This window comes from Sparus aurata, chromosome 17 (genome assembly GCF_900880675.1).
Source record: "Sparus aurata chromosome 17, fSpaAur1.1, whole genome shotgun sequence".
NCBI lineage: Eukaryota > Metazoa > Chordata > Actinopteri > Spariformes > Sparidae > Sparus > Sparus aurata.
The window spans coordinates 23,636,892-23,658,406 of NC_044203.1; the positions used below are offsets into that span (position 1 = coordinate 23,636,892).

At 43.6% G+C, this 21,515-nt stretch overlaps 1 protein-coding gene and 1 long non-coding RNA gene across 3 annotated transcripts in view; one reads left to right on the forward strand and one right to left on the reverse strand.

Annotated features, from left to right (window-relative positions):
• grin2db (glutamate receptor, ionotropic, N-methyl D-aspartate 2D, b) overlaps positions 1–21,515 on the forward strand; it is a 57,698-nt gene that overhangs the window by 12,120 nt on the left and 24,063 nt on the right. Inside the window, 7 exon segments of the mRNA XM_030393596.1 lie at positions 4,750–5,089; positions 5,380–5,586; positions 6,568–6,834; positions 10,031–10,359; positions 11,521–11,635; positions 20,525–20,730; positions 21,324–21,492. Of these exon segments, the coding sequence (XP_030249456.1) occupies positions 4,802–5,089; positions 5,380–5,586; positions 6,568–6,834; positions 10,031–10,359; positions 11,521–11,635; positions 20,525–20,730; positions 21,324–21,492 (1,581 nt within the window). The 5' untranslated portion in view covers positions 4,750–4,801.
• Positions 5,575–18,206, reverse strand: LOC115567271 (uncharacterized). 2 transcript variants are annotated; one of them, XR_003981159.1, is made up of 3 exons: positions 18,062–18,206; positions 11,481–11,615; positions 5,575–5,983 (listed from the first exon to the last, which is right to left on the reverse strand). It is a non-coding gene; the product is annotated as an uncharacterized LOC115567271 (long non-coding RNA). The 2 variants fall into 2 exon arrangements; XR_003981158.1 differs by lacking the exon at positions 18,062–18,206 and adding an exon at positions 17,770–17,904.

Consider the following 21,515-nt stretch of genomic DNA (forward strand, 5'->3'; position numbering starts at 1 on the left):
AGTGAGGGAGGGAAGGAAGTAGAAAGTGAAAGAAGTACAGGACAAAGGCGTGTGTGGAAGGAAAGAATAGGGAGGGGGGCTGAGGAGGGAGGAACGGGCGAGGAGTTGACGAGGAGTTAGTGAAAGTGAGACGGTGCAGAGTGAGGCAGCGGAGTGACTCAGTGAATGAAAGCGTGAATGAATGAGTGACCAACTCGAGTGACTGAGTGAGGGAGACAGACTGAGTGAGGGAGTGTGTCAAGTGAGAGTGTGTGTGAGCGAGTGGATGAGAGAAAGAGAGAGAGAGAGAGAGAGAGAGAGAGAGAGAGAAATTGGGGGAGGAAAAAGAGAGGGAGAGAGGATATGTTCCGTCAGAGAGGACACACTCCAGTGGCTGTGATTGAAGTATGGGCCAATTAACACGAGGAGCATTGAGCTCCAGCTGCACTCTTCTCTTCATTCCTCCGCTCCCCCACACGACACACTCACACACACACACACACACACACAGAGACATTGATACACTCACATATATGCACACTGTGGGCATCACACTGTGTTGGCACTTTATCTTATCTTTTACTATAGTACAGCCATGGACCCGAGGAAATTATAGAGACTACATGCAGCAGTGTTCTCCAGCCCACTGCAGTCTTAAATGTGGACAAGTGGGAAAAAAAAGAAGGAAAAATGGAGTCTTCATCTTAAGGGGAAGGGTTTTTTTTTATTCCGGGCACTTACAGTGACTCACAGAGATGCTGCAATTTCTTCTAATGGTGTACAGTAGATTATATATTAGCCTGCATATTTCAGATGTTTTGTTATTGGCTGTGGAGAGCTGCCTGAGCTGATTCAGTGCAGCCTGTGCCATAGGCAGCAGGGAGCAGGTCCATTACTCTGCATGACAGACTGGAATGAAGCAGCAGAGCCCCGATGTGGGCAAAACACAACGCTGAACACTGCACTTCCACAACTCCACACACCCCAGACTCCAAAGACTCCTTCCCCATTCACATTTCCCCAGCAGATCGGATGCAGCACCAGGCCTGGCACACTGCCTCCACTGAAGTTCAGTGGGAGAAGGGGCTCAGGAGAGGTATGCACGCCAGAAGCCGACTTCCACCCCGAGCGGCTCCCTCCCCTCCTCTCTCGCGACTCGCTCTTCCAGACTCACCGCAGGCGCTCGCTGCAGCTGTACAATGCACAGCTAAGGTGAAGGAGGGGATCTGATACTTGAAAACAGTGTGATTGTTTTCCTACCATCACACTGACACCTAGAATCAATTTTTCATTTTGTGTTTAGAGGCTATACAAGTTTTTTGTCTCTTTGGTGTTTGCGGGGAATAACACAGGCTTCACTTTAATCCTCTATAGAAGGATATACCGTCAAAGTAGTTGATTTGCCTTCAGCGACACAAAACTGCAAACCTGTTTTGATATTCTGGGAAGAAGTTGTTGCAAAATACAAAAAAAAGCTGCACATACAGTCACCATTAATTCCTACAGGAAATCACTTGACATCACAGTGAGCGCACGATGCTGTGTAGAGGAAATGTTTAAGCAGAGATATGATGAGATGTATGTCGATTGCAGACTACTGGCAATTTTTGAAGAGAAAGAGGAGACTGGCTTGGCCGTGTGAATGTTTTCTCTCTCATCATGTTGATTAGCTGTCTGTGTCAGCCTGAGAATATTCCTGCTCTTAAGTACCCTGTAAATATTCCTGAAGGTGTTTTTAGTTTGCCTCTTACAGTCGCAGGCATGTACAGCAGCTTCTGCGGTGCTGTAAATGTCACTTTCTTTGTTTAGAAAAGACAAACCAAACTTGCTCAGCGGGAAAGAGTAATTATACCGTAGATACAGTAAAGCTGCCTATTACAGTGATTGACAAATTGAGAGATCAACAATATACAATACAAATACTTCAGTGCAAATGCTGATATAATATAATCATTTAGCCGTCAAATGATGATTGAAGGTGCGTGCACTGTGGCAAATTCAAAGTTTTAAATTCTAAAAGAATAATCAAAGAAAGTAGTCTTATGAAATTTGAAAGGTTTTCAATTCCATCTTTCTTTCTTTTGTAGTCAGCGCAGTCACATTCTATAAAAAGGAATATATTACAATATTTATCATCCTGGTGAGGAACACAATCCAGATACGTCCCAAATAACAAAAAAATTTACATATTATCTTTCAAATGATACAGTATCATGTAATGGTCAGATACTGGCAAGGCTCATATCCTTTAAGTTAAACATTATTTCACACTCACAAGGGGGTCCATAGCAATGAAAAGAGAAAGAAATAAAACATAAGAAACTGTTCTGGGTAGGCTGGCTCGCCAGTGTTTTCTAATAAAGCACAAGTTTAATAAAATAATTGATCATGTCTAAAGAAGGTGATTAAATGATCCCAACTGAAACATTTCCTGTGTTTCCAGTGCCTTTCCAAATATACATGCATTACACTTTACTAAATTAGAAGCAGCTCCGAAGACCGGAAGGGGGTCATTTTTATAAAGGTAGAAGAGGAGGGAAATATACTAAAATGCAAACATTTGAATTCAACAAAAGATTAATTTATGGTAGCAAATCAAATGAAACATTAAATCTTCATCTCGTTCTCGCTCTCCTCTCTCGTCTCTGTGCATGTGTGTGTGTTTCAGTGTGTGTTTGCTGGCTGTGAGCCCCCTTACTGCTCGCTTTTCATGATTCAGTTTGCAGAACTGGAGCACATAATGAACTATATAGTAAGATATATTTAGAGGAGGAATTTGATTATAATTTGCCTTATTGTCGCGCGCCTCAGCGAGATGTTGCGGACGTGCGTTCGATCCACTCTGCAGGGAAAGAGCCTACTGTATGTAGTAATACACCGTGTTCGCACACCCAACGAGGCTCACTGTGATGGAATGGCATACGCTGGTTGAGCAGTGCAGTACAGTGACAGGCCTAACAGTTAATGGCTCAGCACCGTAGAATACAGCTCCACCAAATGATATGATGTACCGTATTCCTGCGGCTTCGTCTCAGACTCTCTCATTTTCTCCCTGTCTCCGTGTCCTTCCCATTCTTTCCTGCCACATCTTCCTCGCCTTGAAGAAAACACAAAAACAACAACAAAGCCTGGTTTTTCTCCCTCTCCCCATTCATTATTACATTCTCCTTTTCCCTCTTTCCTACTAACAGGTCTGTCTCTCCCCATCTCTCCACACCCCCATCTCTTTTTCTAACCCGTATCTATCTACCTCCTTCATTCGCCCTCTCATTCCACCGTCTTTCTCTGCCTTTCTCTTTTTCTGTAGCCCCACACCACACATACACCTACATGTCCACAGCCCTGTCACTCAAAACAGCAGCTTTGGCAGTGTATTTGTTTAGGCCAAACACGTATACACATCCCAGTAATCAATATTTCCTTTCCTGCTACTCTCGTCACATATTTTACGCCACCTCCCAGCATCCCACCCTGCTTCGTCCTCTCCCTTTCTCATCATCTCCCTACTTTTCCACCCGGCCTCCATCCTTCAATCCACTGGTCGACCATAAGTCTTATGCCCTGTATTTACAGTACCTTTCTTTTCTATTCATCTCACACAGCTTTCTTTCTTCACCCTCTCTCTTCTTTTCTCTGCCGCTTTTTTTTTTCCATCAAAAAGACTGATCAGGGTCAAGGAATCGGCAGACTGTGACAAAGAGAGGAGAGTCGGATGAAGACTGAGCGAGAAACATGGAGAGGAGGAAAGGGGGAAATAGAGGCGCAGAGAGGGAGAGTGACTTTAGAGGGAATATTATGTCAGCGGGTCTCTGTTAATCAATGCAATTGTGTTTGGTTCCTCAAGCCATGAAATTTGGGAGAAGAGATGGGGAATATGAAAAGACAGAGCACGAGACGAGGCGGGGTGAGAAAGTGAGACGGAAATGGAGAAAGAGAGGGAGGGCAGTTGGCACCAGAAGTAAATTGAAAATGATGTGCTGTGTTTTTGTGTGTCTGCGCGGCTCACATATTAACCCTGCTATCTCCCAGGTAGTCATTATCTTTCCGTATGGCTGTTTGTGCGAGTGTGTGCGTATGTTTGTACGTGCTGCATTAACCCTCTTATCTCTCTATCATTAAGCTGCTCCACGGGCATAGTGTAGCAATGCATTTATCTTGCGAATGTGTGTGTGCGCATTCAAACATTGGATGCATGTGTCTGCGCTTGGATGCAGCTGTGTGAGGCCGAGTGTGTTTACAGTGATCTTAATTGTTGTTATCATTCATGCAGCACAATAACCACCTCCGCCCCCATCTTTGTCTCAGTCTGCTATTAACTCTCTCTCCTTCTCAACCTGCTTCCCTCCAACGGCCAGTCTCTATTTTTCCTCATATTGTTCCTTCTCAGCCTGCAGCCTAAATAGCACCCATTTCATCTTCTCTCTGTCTTGCTTTTCTTCCCTCTATTGTTTTTCCCCCTGCATTCCGTACTCCGTGTCCAGTCTTTTTCTCCAGCCAAAGCTAACTTTTATTACCCAATGATTGGATTCAGAATTCATTACCCCGTCTAGCCTGTATGCAATCTCTGATCAGTTTCAGTCTTTCTCTCTTTCTCCTTCACACTCTCTCCGTCTACACCTCCGTCCTCCCTTTTCTCTCTTGAATTGATGTCCTCTGTACTGGACATTACTGAAAAAATAAAACACCTGAGTCTAACTTAATCACTTCTTCTCTTGCTTCTTCTTCTTCTTCACCTTCTTCTTCTTCTACTCCTCTCTCTCTTTCTTTCAGGCACCCTCTCTTAGTGCGATATATATCTGCCTCCCCCCCTCGGCAGGTTGCCATGGTCGCCATACCTACTCTCTCTCTCCTATTGGTCCTGGCAGAGTGGGCAGGTCTGGTGGACGCCTCCCCCCACCTCCTGCTCCGGCCCAGCCCGCGGGAGCGTGATGCAGGGGCCATGATGAACTTCAACATCGCCGTGATCCATGCCGGTGCTACGGTGCAGGCGGAGGCGGCGGTGGCAGGGCCTGGAGGAAGGGTGCTCTACCCCGGCTTCGGCCGGGTATACGGCTCCCTGGGGGAGAGCGTAGTCACCCAGTGGGGCTCTGCTAACGTCATCTGGCTACAGGTTGGACACTGTCTCCTCTACTAACTGCTCATTCAGCCTTACTTGAAGGAAGGGAATAACAATGACCATCCATTATTCATACTCGCTTCCAATATTTGAGCTGAATGGGCAGCAACTGCTGCCGTTGTGTGGGCCCCACTGAATGAGCACGCGCCTGGCAGCTTGTAGTGTTAGCCAGACATGTCATGCATACTACAGACACTTTCCATATCAATAACACCAAGCCAAGACACACTCCACTAGTTGGTCAATTCCCTCTGTATTTATCCCTGTCTATCTTTATTTCCCAGGTGAATGACAGTAGTCCTAAGACGGTGCTGTCCCAGCTGTGTGAGCTGCTGGCAGCGCGGCCCCTGCAGGGTCTGGTTTATGAAGAGGAGAGGCCACCTCGCACGGCCTGGGGTCCTTTGGCCCCCATGCTGGAGTTTGTCTCTGCGCAAACAGGACTGCCCATAGTGGCTGTAGGAGGGGGAGCGGGGCTGGGGAGGATGCCACAGGTAGGAGGAGGGGGGTTGGGGTTGGGGTGGGAGAGTGAGGGGGAAGTGATTGCAGCTTGAGTGTGAATGTGTGTAAGACAGAGAGAGGAGAGAATCAGAGAAATACAAGAGGGCAGTTGTCCCAGATGTAAGACACATATAATTAGGTGTGTGCTGTATACTGAAGCAGTATGGATTGACAGCACTATGAATGAAGTATAAAGGGAGAGCTGCTTAGATTGCCATAACAACTTACAATGTCACAATGTCGCGCATCCTCTCTGTGAAGAAAAGGTTTGGGGAAGTGCCGGTGGGACAGAGGGGAAGCTGAAGGTCAGGGTCGCTGATCTGCTGAAACTCTGCAGTGTTTGATCTGTAAATGGCACCAACTGGGGCTGTTGCTCTGCCTCTGATGTTCCTGGAAGGGAGGCAATGAGCAGACGTGTGTGTGTGCATGAATGAATAAGAGAGTGTTTGCGTACTGTACATTTGTGTGCGAGTGTGCATGCACCAGAGAAACTAGAGTCACGTGCTTTTCACCACCAAAGAGGGGGAGGAAAGAATCAAAAAACATTGCGTTTGAGCTTACAAATAACTTGTTTTAACCATTTACACTTGAGGAATTAAATTGTAGCACTTTGATGAACTTCCTTTGAAGATGTACCCTTGCCTAGTCCTCACCCCCTCCCATCCCCTGAACAGACTTTTTAGAAACACTCCCTTCTGGACGTCATAAGAGAATTCATGCAACAGTCCTAGCTGTTTCAGCCCTGCGGCTGCACAAGTGGTGCTGCTCCATAAAAACTTCAAGCCCCATGATGCCATGATGTTGTTGTGCATAAAGATGGAGCAGTCTGGAGAGTTGTAGTTCTTTGTAGTCAAAATGATGTCTGTTACTTTCTCATTGTATTGTTGCTGCATTTTAGACACAGTACAACTACAGAGAATGTATTTCTACAGTGAGATTTTAAACCAAATCTGCTGCTCTTTTCCCCAAATCAGGAATCAGGTTCCATCTTTCTCCAGTTCAGCTCCTCTACTGCCCTCCAATTAGAGGTCATCTTTGAGGTGCTTGAGGAGTATGACTGGACAGCCTTTTCTGTGGTGTCCACACGTCACCATGGCTACCAGGACTTCCTGTCCGTGGTGGAGGGCCTGACGGACGGTTCGTTCATCGGCTGGGAGAAGAAGAGTGTGGTGATCCTGAACGTGACCGACGACCCTGGGGGGGCACGCACGCGCAGGCTGCTGAAGGAGAACGAGGCGCAGGTGAGACAGGGGGGAGGGAGGGGGGAAAGGGGGGAGGAAAGGGGAGGAAGTGCTGCGAGTATCATTGGGGGGCCTCCTTTCTGACAGGTGGCTTCCCAGCTTTTTCCTTCCTTCTTCGTCTCTCCCTCTGTCCCTCCACATCTCTCTCTCCCCTCTCTCCTCTATCCCTCTGTTCTTCTCTTCCCCCTCCCATCTGCAAAGGCATTAAGAGTTCAACGGTACAACAAAAAACCACGAGTCAATCTCATTTGCCAGCGGGTTGTCATCGAAGATAACGTGCAAAATGCAAAAGAAGTTAACAACCTTACAGTTTTCCCCTTGTTGGAAAAGATGTCCACACTGTCCGCCAGAATCACAAATATCAGCTTATTGTAGTTCTTCATGGAAGATAATGTAAATCATCACTGAGTGAAATATTCATGGCTTATACACACATTTCCCCCAAATTTAACTCAATCTAGTATCTTTGGAAGGTGAGGTATCTCTGAAGTGTCCACTAGACTTAAAGTAAAAGGACTGTGAGTTTGAACTATGTTTGGCTGCACAATGTGAGTTATCAGTGAGAGACTGTCAACCTGAATATCACCTTCTCTAATTCATGATTCCATTCTGATCCAGATGTAACCTAATGTCATTAGTTTTTCTTCACCCTCTACCTTTTTTTAATTTCATTCTAGTCACCTTCTCTGTATAAATCTATACAGAGTTGTTACTTGATATCTTGACAGAAACTTGCCTTACATTTCAAATTCACATTGATTCATTATTGAGCAGAATGACTTGTGGTTTTGGCTTGTACCTCTGGTGTGTTTTATCCCTTCATATTGTATGCCTGCTCCCTCTCCTATCACATTGCCTTGCTCGATCTTCCCTTCCTTTCCTTACTTCCTTCAAACTTCCAGTCTCACTTCCCCTTGCTCCTCTTAACTTGTTTTCTTTCCCTCAACACTTCCTTTATCATTTTGTATCTCCTTAAACCTCCTCTTTGACCCCATGATCCACCTGTTCAATTTTTCATCTCCGTGTTCTCATGCTTCCTCCGCTCCCTCCTTTCCCCTCTGCCTCCCCTCCTGCGTTTTCTTTGCCTGGAGACAAGCTCACTCTCCTCTGCTGCCTTCCTGCTCACCTCCATCTCTGTATGGCTATCTTTGACTCCTTCAGTCCACCCGTCCATCCCTCTATGCCGCATGTCTTCCTGGCCACGGGCTCTGATCTCAGTTGGCTCTGTTTAGTCTGGGTCTCAATGTCATCGCTAATGTCCCAGCATGGTCACTGCAGCTCTGCGTGTGTGTGTGTGTTTGGGTCTGAGTGTGTGTGCTTGTGTAGTGGATTCCTTAGACTCCACTCTGCTACTGTCATTGTTAATATAACATACTGCCAGCAACGGGTTGCCTATACGCAGTGCTTGCTTTTTAACCCTCTTGCTTTTCACAACCACCCCCCCATCCCCCTCCCTTTTTAGCTTTTCTCTACTGCAGGGCTAATAAATGCTTGTGATCGCTTAGTGATGCTGTGTATCTTTGCATTACATGCTCTCTCTCTCTTTTCTCCCTCTCTGCCACATTTCTAGTTATGTCCTCTACATTATAGATGGCCTGACACAGGTCTCTGGGTCAATTTCTACTCAAATCTCTCACTGTCGATTTTGTTCCATTCCTCTTCCAGCTTCTGCCTTGTCAGTATTTCTTCTGCTCTCTCTCTCTCTGTTGTATGTTCCTCTCTTTCTCCATTTCCCGTCTTTAGATATTGTGTGTGTCTGTTTATAACTCTGATTCTCTCCTTCCCTCCTTAATTCAGTCTCCCTCTCTGTCCGTCGCCCTCTTTCTCTCTCTGCCCTCCTCCCCCTCTGTCACTCTCATTCCCTGCCTAATTCACTGGAGCTTTATTGGCATACAGGCAGGATTGTTTTGCCAAGCCATTACAGTTCAAAATTCAATGAAGGCGCAATTCTCAAAATGTGCTTTCAGTCTGTTTCCCTGACTCCCCCCCCCCCCCCCCCCCCCACAAAAGCGTTGTCTTCTTTTTTTTTGTCCTTCAATTCCCCTTTGTCTATTTTCTTCACTGTGTGGTTTATTATGTACTTCTTTAATTTGCTCTTACTCTCTCTTTCTTTATATGTATTTGTCAGCATTTAACCCCCACCCACCCCTTTCCACTCAGCTCAGCTCAGCTGTATCTTCCTCTTGTCGATCCACTCCTTCTCTCTCCATTTCCCCTCTAACCCCATGAAACCCTCTTTGGACAATTTCTACCCCACATCGCCCTCCTCCACTGCCCTTACCTGAGCACTTGCAGCAAAGAGCTCATCCAGTGTCACTGCTCTGTCTTTCTATGTTGAATTTCTCTCTCTTTAATGTTTTCTTCTCTCCTTCTCCCAAGCCACGCTCCATCATCCCAGCCCTTCTTTTTCACAAATATCTCTCATCTCTCCAGGCCCTGATTTCACCAAAATATGTCATCCTTTGCTTTTCTGCATCATCCCCGCTCCTCGTTTTCCATTCTCCAAGGAGTGACTTTTCTGTTTTCAAACCTCTGATTACTTCCCTCCATCCGCTCGTTTTGCCAACCTCCATCTCCTTGTCTCCGGGTCTTCTCTTCGCCCTGCTTTTAATAACATATGTCAGAGTTTAACCTCTTCCCTCTCGTTTTCCCTCAGGTGTGTTTGGTTTAACTGCCCTCCTCTTCCTGCTTCCCCACCTCCACCTCTCTATTTCTCGGCTCAGCCACTTACAGTTGTTTCATGTTCTCCTTCTTGTTTTACTCCTGTTTTCATTATTCATAACTGTAACTTGGTTCATCAGGCCCCAGCTCATTAAGCACTGACCCCCATTGCCTCCTGCACCTCCTGGTTAGCACACATCACATTCAGCCATGCTGTCTTCCCTGTTTTTTTCTCTGTTTCTTCTTCTGCATCATATGTCGACTCCCATGGACTTTACCACATCAGCTTGCAGCTATCTTTCCTCTTAACTCCCCCAGCATCCTTGTCTTTTCTTAATATGGCCTTTTCTTTCCAACCTCCTCCCCTGCCGTTCAGGTGCACCTCTGCTCCAGCTCTATCTTTCTTCCCTTACTTCTCCCACCCTCTGTCTCTCTCCACGTCTGCCCCTGTCCCCTCCTTATCTCACTAGCGTGTATGTGTGTGTGTGTCTCCCCTCGTCCCTGTTCCCTCCCTGCACTTCCTGCTGTCCTCCAGGTACGTTTGCTGTACTGCTCCCAGGAGGAGGCTGAGCTGGTTTTCCGAGCTGCCTGGGCCGCCGGTCAGGCCGGAGCCTCGCACATGTGGTTCGCTGTGGGCCCAGCTCTCTCAGGTTTGGGCATGGAGAACCTGCCGCGGGCTCTGTTTGCCGTGCGGCCCCAGGGCTGGAGGGACGAGCCTCGCCGGAGGATTGCTCGGGGTGTGTCAGTGCTGACTCACGGGGCAGTGGCGACACGCAAGGATTACGGGACCACAGGCGGGCCGAACTTTGTCACCAACTGCATGACGGATGCCAATCAGACCCAGAGACTGCGCGGCAGGATGAGGTTAGTGAGAATGTGAAGTGGGAAGGAGAGTGTATAGAGGTTTTTGGGGGCAATTGTAAGGCAGTTCTCCCCCACCCCCAAAAAAATTTGAAAAATGGAGAAATCGAATTGGAGACACAATAAGGTGTATTCTAAGAAATGAGTTGATTCAGTGCCAGAATAGGCTGGAAGGTATATGGGTGGAGTTGGCAGATACAGTGTCAGAGAGCAGGCTCAGAGTGGATATCTGAATTTGGAGCTGGCTATCATCCATGCAAAATAGATGTTGTTGGTGCGTGTAGTTGTGAGTTGGCAAAATTACCCCAGCATCTGTAGCAAGCGGACCATGTCTCATGTATATTAATGAGCCGGCTTTAATATATTCCTCGTAGGCTGTGCAAACAGGCAGCAGTACACTCTAACAGGTAGCCCGACTGGTTCTGGTTATCATCTTGTTTCATTTTTAATGCCCGTCATTCTTGATCCACATATAAGACCATACACGCGATACTGAATAGAGAAGTTTGTTCAGTCTGAAGATGAGCCAAACATGTAATGAATTAGTTTATTTGCAGTCAATTTCGTAAATGAGTCACAGCACAAACAGTTTGGCAATTAAACCGGGGATGATTAATAGATTCCTCCTTCTTGGTTTATAAGCTATGTCCAAGAAACAGAGTAGGAAGATGTTTTCATTTTCATATTTTTGCAGTGCTACCTGCTGTTCACTGTCTGTAACTGCAAGCTGTTGTTCCATGAGGGTTTCTGTCATGGGGAAAAAAAAAAAGCTTTCAGGTTTTCTGTTTTGAAGCCCGCAAGATGACATGAGGAGACAATTAGGGCACCGTCCTGTGTGATTATCAGACAAATATAGAGCTTGCAGCCGATACAGAGAGCAGCAGTTGTTTGACTTCAAAGGTCCTGACAATTCTGTGCCTCTGATCATTTGTCTGTAGATTTGATTAACAGACAAGCCCTCTGTGTCACCACAGAGGTGCTTTGACTTAGTTTCAAACAGGAGAGAATAGAGCAGGCTCATGGTTGTATCAAAAGCAATCTTGTGATTTCTATTTTTTCCTCCTATCCTCAAGAAAGCAATTAGTTAATTACTAATAATAGGCTTTTTTCTGTCATTTACTAACCGTCTGCCTTCTCCTTGTGTATATATCCATCACCATGCAGGTATTTCAGCAACATCACGCTTGGTGGTCGAGACTACTCCTTCAACAGTGATGGCTACCTGTCCAACCCCTTCCTGGATGTAATTTCCTGGACACCTGGACGTGGATGGGAAGATGTAAGGACATGACATCAGTTCTTTTATTTCCAATCATTTGCTCTGAGTGGCACTCTAAAAGAGAAAAGGGCGTGCTTTCTGTTGAATCACAGGATACACTTGATTGTATATTATTTTGTTGTCTCCAAAAACTGCTTGAATCCTGGGATTGTTGAGAAACTGTGATTTTGGCCTCTCTAAAGAACCACAAGGACAGAAGTGTCAAGAAATGGAACCCAGAGCAGGTGTTTGGTCTGATTGGAGCAATGTTCTTGAGTCTTAATCTCTCAGTGTGAGTTAGAGGAGCAGGTCTGTGCTGCGTTGGCATCTGAAATAAGAATATAAACCTGACAGTGAGTAGTGTTGCACGGTTAACCGATACTAGAAAGGTACCGCGGTACCCAGCCGTTAAAAACAATAATTTTTCGCATTTTATTAGTATCGTTACTTTATGAACTTTGTGCGACAGCGGGGCAGCGTGTCTGTGTGCAGCTTCTCTCTGCTTCCTCACTGCCTGCAGCCAGAGTGGGCGTGGTTTCACAGTGACGGACAGTCACGGAGCAGAGCGAGACAGGCATGGCTGAAAGTGGCATGAGTGCTCCTGCCGACCGTCCTAGGCTTGTTGAAGAAGCAGACACACGGAGAGAAATATTGAAATATTTCGCTTACATTGCCGACAGTAAGGGCAAGCCCACGGACACCACAAAGCCCGTCTGTAAACAATGCTTTAAATCCATAATGACCTAAGGAGCCAACACGTCCAACTCGGCAAAACATGTAGCTGACAGACATGCGGACTTGTTCAAAGAGTTCAAAGAGCTGCAGGTTAGTGATAGATAGCATTAATATCCCTCGGATGGAAGTCAAGCGAGTTTTTTTTTTGTGACAAGCGAACTTCTTTTACCATCAGAGTTGCACGAGGCAGTCAGGGGTAAAGCTAACTGTTTAACAGTCCGATGTGGTTCCACACATCTCTGTAAGCAAACGCAACGTTCACACTGGTAACATCAACTTTACCATTACCTGTGCTGGTGTTCTCAAGTATGCTGATCAACACCACTAAGTCAATCAGTACTAGTAATTTAATCATAGCATGTACATTTGTGTCAATAATTTATAATGTATATTGTAATTTATATTATTAGAATATGGTCTGATTAGCACAGACCTCCACCTGGGTCAATTGTGTTGCACTTTAGTGCACTTTAGTTGCAGGCTAATAATCCAGGGTTTGAACTTTATCATCATGAAATGCAAATTGCAAAATTCCCCTTTGTGGGATGAATAAAGTATTATCTTATTTTATGAATTGCCAGATTTACAGTTAATGTCATTTATGTTCATTATTTTTATGCTGAATAAAATTGTAGTTAACGTGCTGTTAATTTTTTTCTACTACGGAAAATCAGGTTATTTAATAATGAATAATGAACAAAACAAGAAGACACTTGTCTTCTTGGATACAGAGATGCTTGTAACCAGATTGGCAGCTAAGTTAAACAGTTGCATAATCATTTCATTGTTGTTATAACAGGTTAAGTAGCTATAAAGCTCAGCAGCTTTTACAAAAAAAAGTTGTTTTTTTACTGTGTTTTAATAAAAAGAAATAAGTCATTTTAAGTTTCACATTCTGTCATCTAATATTTTATTCCATTACTTTTGATGTTTTAGTTTTCCGCCGTGGTATCGTTTCAGTATCGGTATCGAGATATTTTAGGCAGGTATCGTACCGAAGTCATATTTTTGGTATCATGACAACACTAACAGTGAGAATAGTCACAAAGGTCACAGGGGTGAATTTTCATGTTACGTTCACAACGACTACAAGTGCCTGAGGCAGAGGACAGAAGCCGGCTGCTGAACATTTGACCGTTCTTTATGTCGTCCTACTGATCAGTTTCTGCTGTCTCTGTATTTTCTGGTTAAAGAGCGCATGCACAGACACACGCACGCACGCACACACGAACTTCAAAATTGTGAAAATTTAGCTTTTTTGATTTTACATCAGCCTAAATTCAATATTTTGGGGTTTTGGACTATTGGTCAAGCAATATGAGGACAATGACATGGATCGATCATTTGTGATGGATCAATGAATCATCAAAGAAAATCAAAGGATATAGTCACATGTTTTCAAGTCTGTCTTAAAGTATATGTGCATGCCCATATGTATTTTTAAGACATATTGGATTATGTCATTGTCCCTCTTTTTCATACTGGTTGTGAAGCAATAGCCTTGAGCTGCATTAGTTGATCAAAAGAAAATTAATTGTGAACTGTTCTGATAATCATTACAGGTTCCTGGTTTTACGCAAAATGCATTTAAAGGTGAGGACAATCTGAAGCTTCAGCCGTCCGAGTTATCCAAATGAAAAGGTTTTCCTTTACAGTTACAATCTCTTTACTACCAAATTCCCTCTCTGTGACCCTGAGCAGTGTTTAGTTGTTCAGATGCAGCAGAGGGATGGTAACAAAAACAAAGGGAACTTTGAACAATGAGACTGTAACTCTGGAAGACACCCAACTGGTTAAACTAAATGAGGCTGTTGGAGCTTCACATACTGTAGATTTGGCTGAATTTTGGAATGCATTTTATACACAATGAGGACTGTGGATATTGTCTTCCATGTCTTACATCACTGGATTTCTTGGCACTTGGGAGAGATAAATCACAGTCAGTATAGAAAGGAAGTATTATTTTGTTTCTAAATGTACAAATGGGTCAGACAGAATTGCATTTAGACGGACTTAAAAATGTGAGGGTATTCCTGAGTCGATAATGAAAATAATCAATAGCTGCAGCAGCCCTGCAGTCAAACACATTTACTCATATATTTCAGTCTTTGTCATTTTGCTGAAAGCAGTGTTCTGATGTGGCTCTGATCAATAGCTGCTGATTTGTTCTTACTTGCTGAATGTGTTTTCATTATTTTACTGTGAAATGAAATGCAGATTTAAATAGTGCTGAAGATTTCTGTGTGTCTTTACCATCTGGTTGTAGACTCCCCATTGTTTTCTGTGTTTGAGTGTCTTGTCTACATAACTGCATGCACGTCTCCCAAGCACCAGTACCCCTGGCATGTCATGCATATTCTATAAAGCTGTGGTTTGTTCAGAAATCCTTAATGCGAAGCCTTGTCAACTGTTGGAGATGTTTTCCCTTTAATGCGCCGGGATTTTACCCTTGTCAGCGTCAGAAGAGAGAGAGCGGTGCTCATTTTCACAACCGCACACCAGCACCTCAACACCACACTACACATACATAAAGGCACCCAGCACTCTCAGAACGTACTCTGTGACCGAACATAATCACAAACACCGCACAAATACAAATACTGATGTACCCACACAAGTTACGCACACACACATGCACAAATACACACATTTGTGGTTCTCAGCCTCCTGCTGGTTTCAACAGCCCACCAGAGTCCAGTCTCAGCGTGTCGTAACATGCTGACTCCAGCCATATCCCTCAAATCCCTTTCAATTAGAAGCTCCTGCGCTGGTCCTTCGACTCTGTGCAAACCCGGGGTATGAAACCAGCCCCCCCCCCCCCCACACACACACACACACACACACACACATACGTGCTTAGAACTTAAACACAGACATCCACATGTGTGTGCACACAAATGAGAGCACATACTGTATGCTTACACTCTTCTTGCATAAACCCTCTTGCATACACACACCCACAATGAGGATAAGACGCCTGTATCTGCCTATTATGCACATCCACGCTGTTGGCTCTCCCTGAATATTTAATGTTCTCTTTACAATGACTGCACCATTACCTAGAGCCCGGAAGCACCCAGCTTAGCTTACTGAAACACTGCAGACTAGTACTGAAGGTTGTCCAGTATTAGCATGCCTTGTTTCAGATACGAATACAGCACACAGAGCTAGGGGTTCCAGGATATTACCAGAATTTAATGAACATTTATTAACTCAGACGCTAAAGGATGTTTTAGATTAAAGTGGCTCCCGGTCTTCAAACTTTTGCTCCAAAAAAGAATAGTTTCTCTGCTTGAAATATCTGTCATTGCAGTTCCTTTTTCTGAAGTTTTTGAGTGGGTTTATCTGGGTATTTGTTTGATAGAGAGTAGTGTGTTCACCTATAAGCTCTATCTGTTTCCAGTCTGTGTTCCCTGAGTGTGTTTTGATTGAATGTCTTTTGCGGAGCTGCGGTCGAAGTGCAGTCAAAATACTGTCATCGTTGCCACCTCCTCCTCTCCTCTGCCAGAGCTTGCATTACACAGACAGGCAGGCTGCACAAAGCTGCAAAACTTTACTTCACTCTACTGGCCTGCTTAAGCACCCACATTCTTGTGTGTGTGTGTGTGTGTGTGTGTGTGTGTTGACTGTAAGTCTTCATGTATTTCTCTGTGAGTGTGCATGAGTGTACAGTATGTATGCACACTTTCTGGGTATGTTGCCTCAGTTACTTGTCATGGCACTGAGATGAGACTTTTATAAGGTGATCATGCCAAGATGTGTCAAGTGATGCTGCAATATGCAGGTTCATGCACAAAAAAAGGCTCTGCACTGATCTTCTAGGGTGTGGTTCTGTCTTGTGCTGCTTTTAAGAGTCTGAATGTGCCAGGCACCAGCATCCCAAACATCCAGAGTGCATAAAAACAAATGCAAAGAGAAGGAGGAAACAATGATAGAGCCAAATACTGGGATGCTTGACAGACATTTTCAGGTCAGCAGTGGACACAAGACAATGTGGTCTCGCAGCATCATTCACAAACAGATTTTAAAAATCATACTGAAATGCATCTGCAACCATGGGTCTGCCTGCAGCACATGTGATTTTTCACTGTAAACACCTCTAAACACGCGTTTCCAGCTGAGCTTGTCACATAAAAACTCTTCACACCAAGTCAAATCAAGCTAATAAATTAAAACTATTCAATCGCCTAAAGTTTAGAATTGAGGATTTCTGCTTGCCAAAGAAAAACTTCTGTCACCACAGTTCCTTTAGAAAAGCCCATTGTGTGAGCATTAATCTGTCTGTCACTCAGTGTTATCCTACTCAAAGCCATTATATCCAAATTATTAGTATTTTGTGTAATAACTGACTTGACACTAGAGCAAATGACTAGCACAAATACATCTAAATAACCGCTGTAACCCCCGTCAATCAGTGTGGCCTTTGTATACACACACAAGTGTGTCAGGTAATTGCTCCCAACCCACATAACGATGAATATTCAAGGCCCGGTGTTCTAAAAAGAGAGAGTGGGCACGATAACCTTTATAATACCTGGACACTAAAATGAAAAATGGCACCAAAGCCCTGCAGTAAATACAACCTTTATGCTGCTTATTATACTTAGTCTTTATTGAAACTATAAGGGCGAACTTAATTCATCTTTATAGTCATTCTGTGGCCCTAGTTTGTGATACAGTATTGTAAAATTTACAGGGTATTTTTATGGGATTGTACTACCTTGTATAGGTCTTAGTGTTGGTGTGTTACCCTCTGCATATGTGGCAAACTAAATGTTTGAAGTTCTGGTATTGTTATAATCCTAACACTAAGTAGTTTTTTTGTTTGTTTAATTGATGGCTGACATCATAGCTTAGTCTGCATCTTTTTCCATTCTAAAATATGTGATTGATACAGTGTTTGAGCACGCAAAATTATAGTGGTTGGGGGGAATTATAGTAATTATCAAAAATAAATCAATTTGCCATAATATGGAACAAATGACAATTAAAGCCCGTTTGTAAAACATACAATTGTTCTGTTTTTCAGTTACTGCTCTTTTTATAAACACCATCTGTATCTGTGCCTTATGGATGGAAAACACATTTAAGTAAGGACATCACTTTCTCCACACTGCAATAGCTCACAAACATACACAATACTGACTGTGGTGGTGATACATTTAAGACACATGTATTATTTGTTCACTAGCTAACAATAAAACTTGTATTGGGCAAGTTATTTTACATTTAAAAAAATAATAATAATTTAGAAAATACTTTACTTACTTATTTTCTTAACAGCTAAAGTGATGTATTACTTACATTGAAAGGGTTATTTAGTTCAGCTTTTTCAGAAATGCTATCCAACGTGAGCGCAGACAGAAAATGACTGTTTATCAAACAGAAGCCAGCCTACTGTTAGCTAGGTGTTAACGTACCATCTGCAGCTAGCTTAACTTTAGCCCCGCTGTCACTAGGCACAGCACTCACGGGAATCCCGTCCTCGGCTCGAGTAAAGCTTCTGAATTCACCGCACAAAACAAGGTAACAGAAGTAAATTAAATACATTTGAATGATCGACAGTCAAAGTTTCTCCTCTTCTTGTAGGGGCTAACGTTAGCCGTGTCCTATCTCGTTGCTAGCACTTCGTACGTACGTTGGTCAGTGATTCGGTCACACAACGGTCCGTACTTAGACCGTGGAGGGGCAGTCAAAGCGTAACGTCCTTACCTGTTATCCAGCCCCTTTAAATGAATCCTAGTAATATATATAACTGGCAATTTCTCTCAGGTGGATTATTTTGCTTGGGCTATACTCAGCGTCAAATATGTCCAGGGACCGTGCCCCCTCGGATCCGCTCTGTTTGTTCGCTGAAACGTACGGTAGTCGAAGTTCGTTGCGCAGATTGAAACAGTTAGTCAGCCAGTTTAGCTAGCATTAAGTTAGTCCCTAGCAGTCAGGCAAAAATTTTAGCTCATTTTCTGGGCCAGCAGGAGACATATGTAGGATCTCAAAAATATATTGAAAGACGCATCCTAGTGCTGGAATACAGGTATGACATAACTCTTTCTTTCGAGTCGAGTTTTCAACCTTATATTTCTATGGGGGATGCTGTGCGCCTCCTCGCGCCTCCTCGCGCCTCCTCACGCCTCCTTCTGCTATAACGTTATCAAGCTATCATACAATGTAGTCACCAGACGCAGTTATTTTACACACTGCACCCTGCTGGAAAAACCAGCATAAACCATCATAGCTGGTGACCAGCAAGTCCAACATTGTGTTTTGGTGCTGGTATGCTGGATGTTGGTCACCAGCATGGGATGTGTCTACAACTTATTTCATACAGAGTATGAGGAGGAGTGAAGTTGTCTGTGAAAGCCAAATACAGGACACAGAGTCAGTGAGGTTGTCTACACCAAGTTTATTGAATACAAGCTTCAAACCTGCAAGATTTTGGGGTCATTGGAGAGCACCCGAAACAAACTGAAAATACTGCACTAAATATACAAAAATATAAATGCAACCCTTTTTGCTCCCATTTCTCTCTTTTCTTTTTTATGTACACAACATAATTACTTCTTTCAGATTTTGAGCACACATTTGTTCAAATCCAATAAGATAAGTCATCCACCTGACAGCTGTGGCAAATCAAGATGCTGACTGAACATGATTCAGGCACAGGTGCTGGGCAGGGAACTTCCCATGCTCGTGCTGGGATGCTGGTGACCAGCTTCATCAGCAACTTCACCAGCAAGATTATGCTGGTAGGCCAGTATAATTAATGGGACCTTGCTGGTGGACCAGCTTTATCATGCTGGTCCACCAGCTAAACCAGCACCAAACGCAGCACTATACAGCATAGACCAGCATGGAAATCTTGGGGGGGCACTTGTACGATAGCATCAAAATCGCTATTTTTAAAACACTTAGAAGGCTCGACACAACATGAAACTTTGCTCATAGTATCACCAGGGTCTCTAGACATGAACACGAGCATTGAGAACATTGTTAGTCTACACAGAGTTTGCTATATTTGGGAGAAATATTCAATAACACTAATATTCAGTGTGGTGTCACAAAACTCACCTCACTCTAACCCTACTTAACAAAAACTGTTTTGTAATGTAACATTAACTTGATATTGGTATTTTAAAAATGTTTTAATACATAATCCATGTCTTATTATAAATTATGATGTTATGGTATCAGTCTGAAAGGTAAATCAAAAAATTTTACTCAGTGGCCTTTGTGCCCCTGACAAAATAAAAAAGTGAAGGCCAAATGGACTTGCCCCTAAAATGACGAAATTCCCACCCACATGTCATATTTGGCTTTGATTTTGACTGAACATTTGCTCTCACTTTGCATAAAAATATTGGGATATATATCGTATATCGATATTCAGCCTAAATATATCGGGATATGACTATTAGTCCATATCGCCCAGCCCTAGTCACAGGACCAAACAACAGTTATGTGGTAACTGCTTGTGTCTTTGACTACTTACATCAGGAAAAAAATACCACAGTTATACATGGAAAAACCTCGGTTATCCTGTCTGTCCTGCTGACTCTGTCACATTTCTGCCCGAAAGAAAACAGCATCTGTCCCCCACGGAAAAACAGCTTTGATGATGGTACATGTACCCCATTTCTAAAAATGTGACGTGATTAGTTTTGGTTGATATCTGTTAGAGGCTACATTTGAAAAAAAAAAACTTTACTAACATGTTGAGATGTCTGTGCTTATGAGATAATCCTGAACACCTCAATTTAATCTGACAAAAACTAGGCTATCAAAAGAAAAAAGGAAAAGTATAGCATGACAGGATAAAAACACTAGAAGATCATTGACAGTAACTTATTTTCATAGTGATCGTGACTGTCAAATCACGATGGCAAAATGGCTTTCGTACCTCTGCTACATTACAGACATTGGGGGGAAGTTGGGACATGCAGATATAATTATTTCAAATATTACTCATCATAAAATAATACATTTTCACTGAAATATCTTGAGACAAGGCCAACGTTTGTTGTCAAGTGTCTTCTTCTGCTTTGAGCAGTAGGGTTGTTGTCATCATCAGTTTTTGTTCTTTTTGTACATTATTTAAAACACTGGTAAAAAAAAAAAAAAAGGTGTGTGTTTGCGTACTGCCCCTCTCTCTTATCTTTCTCTTGTCTGTTTCCCCAGGTAGGCTGGTGGGAGAATGGCGTACTAAGGCTTCGATACCCAGCTTGGTCCCGCTATGGGCCATTCCTTAAACCACCTGATGATGCCCAGCACCTGCGCGTTGTTACACTGGAGGAAAGGCCATTTGTCATTGTGGAGCTGGCCGATCCCGCATCCGGGACCTGCATCCGTGACTCAGTGCCCTGCAGACGACCCCTCAATGCCAGGTTGGAATCCTTTGGATTTAAGACAACACATTGTTGTGTGTGGGATTCGATGTTATCGACTCATTCCATATGATAATGTTTTGCCCAAATCACAAGTGGCAATGAAAGGAAATGATAATCAGAAAAATCGATTGGAAAAAAAAATCGCAGCTCTCTCTCTGCTGTGAATGGAATTTCTAAGCTCTCATGAGGCCATCCAATAGAGGAGACATCAATCACCTATCAAAACTGTGGTCTCCTCACTGCCTGACCATAATCAATAACAGACTGCTCTCCAGAGGATCAGTGGAATGACTCAGGAGTCTGGAATCAGATATGACCACAGTGGGGCTTTATGGTTCATCAGCTTCTGAAGGGATGACAGCACCTATCCTACACTGGTCGATCAAACCTGTCACCAAAGACTTGGCCACAGTATTCCTTCTATGTGATCATTTTCCTTTCTTTTCCTTTCCTTTCTAACTTTCCTCTCGTTAATCATCTAATCAAACACACCGTTACACACCAACCACAATGCATTTACAGAGGCTTTTTATTTGACACTTTTACTGTGATTTCTTACTGATTTTATCTTCTCTGTAACGCTTTCACAGTGCCATCCATGAGGGTGTGGCCCCCATGAAACAGTGCTGCAAGGGCTTCTGCATTGACATCCTCAAGAGACTGGCCAAGATTGTCGGCTTCACCTATGACCTTTACTTAGTGACCAATGGGAAACATGGAAAGAAAATTGATGGGGTTTGGAATGGCATGATTGGAGAGGCAAGTCTTTGTTTATTGGTGTG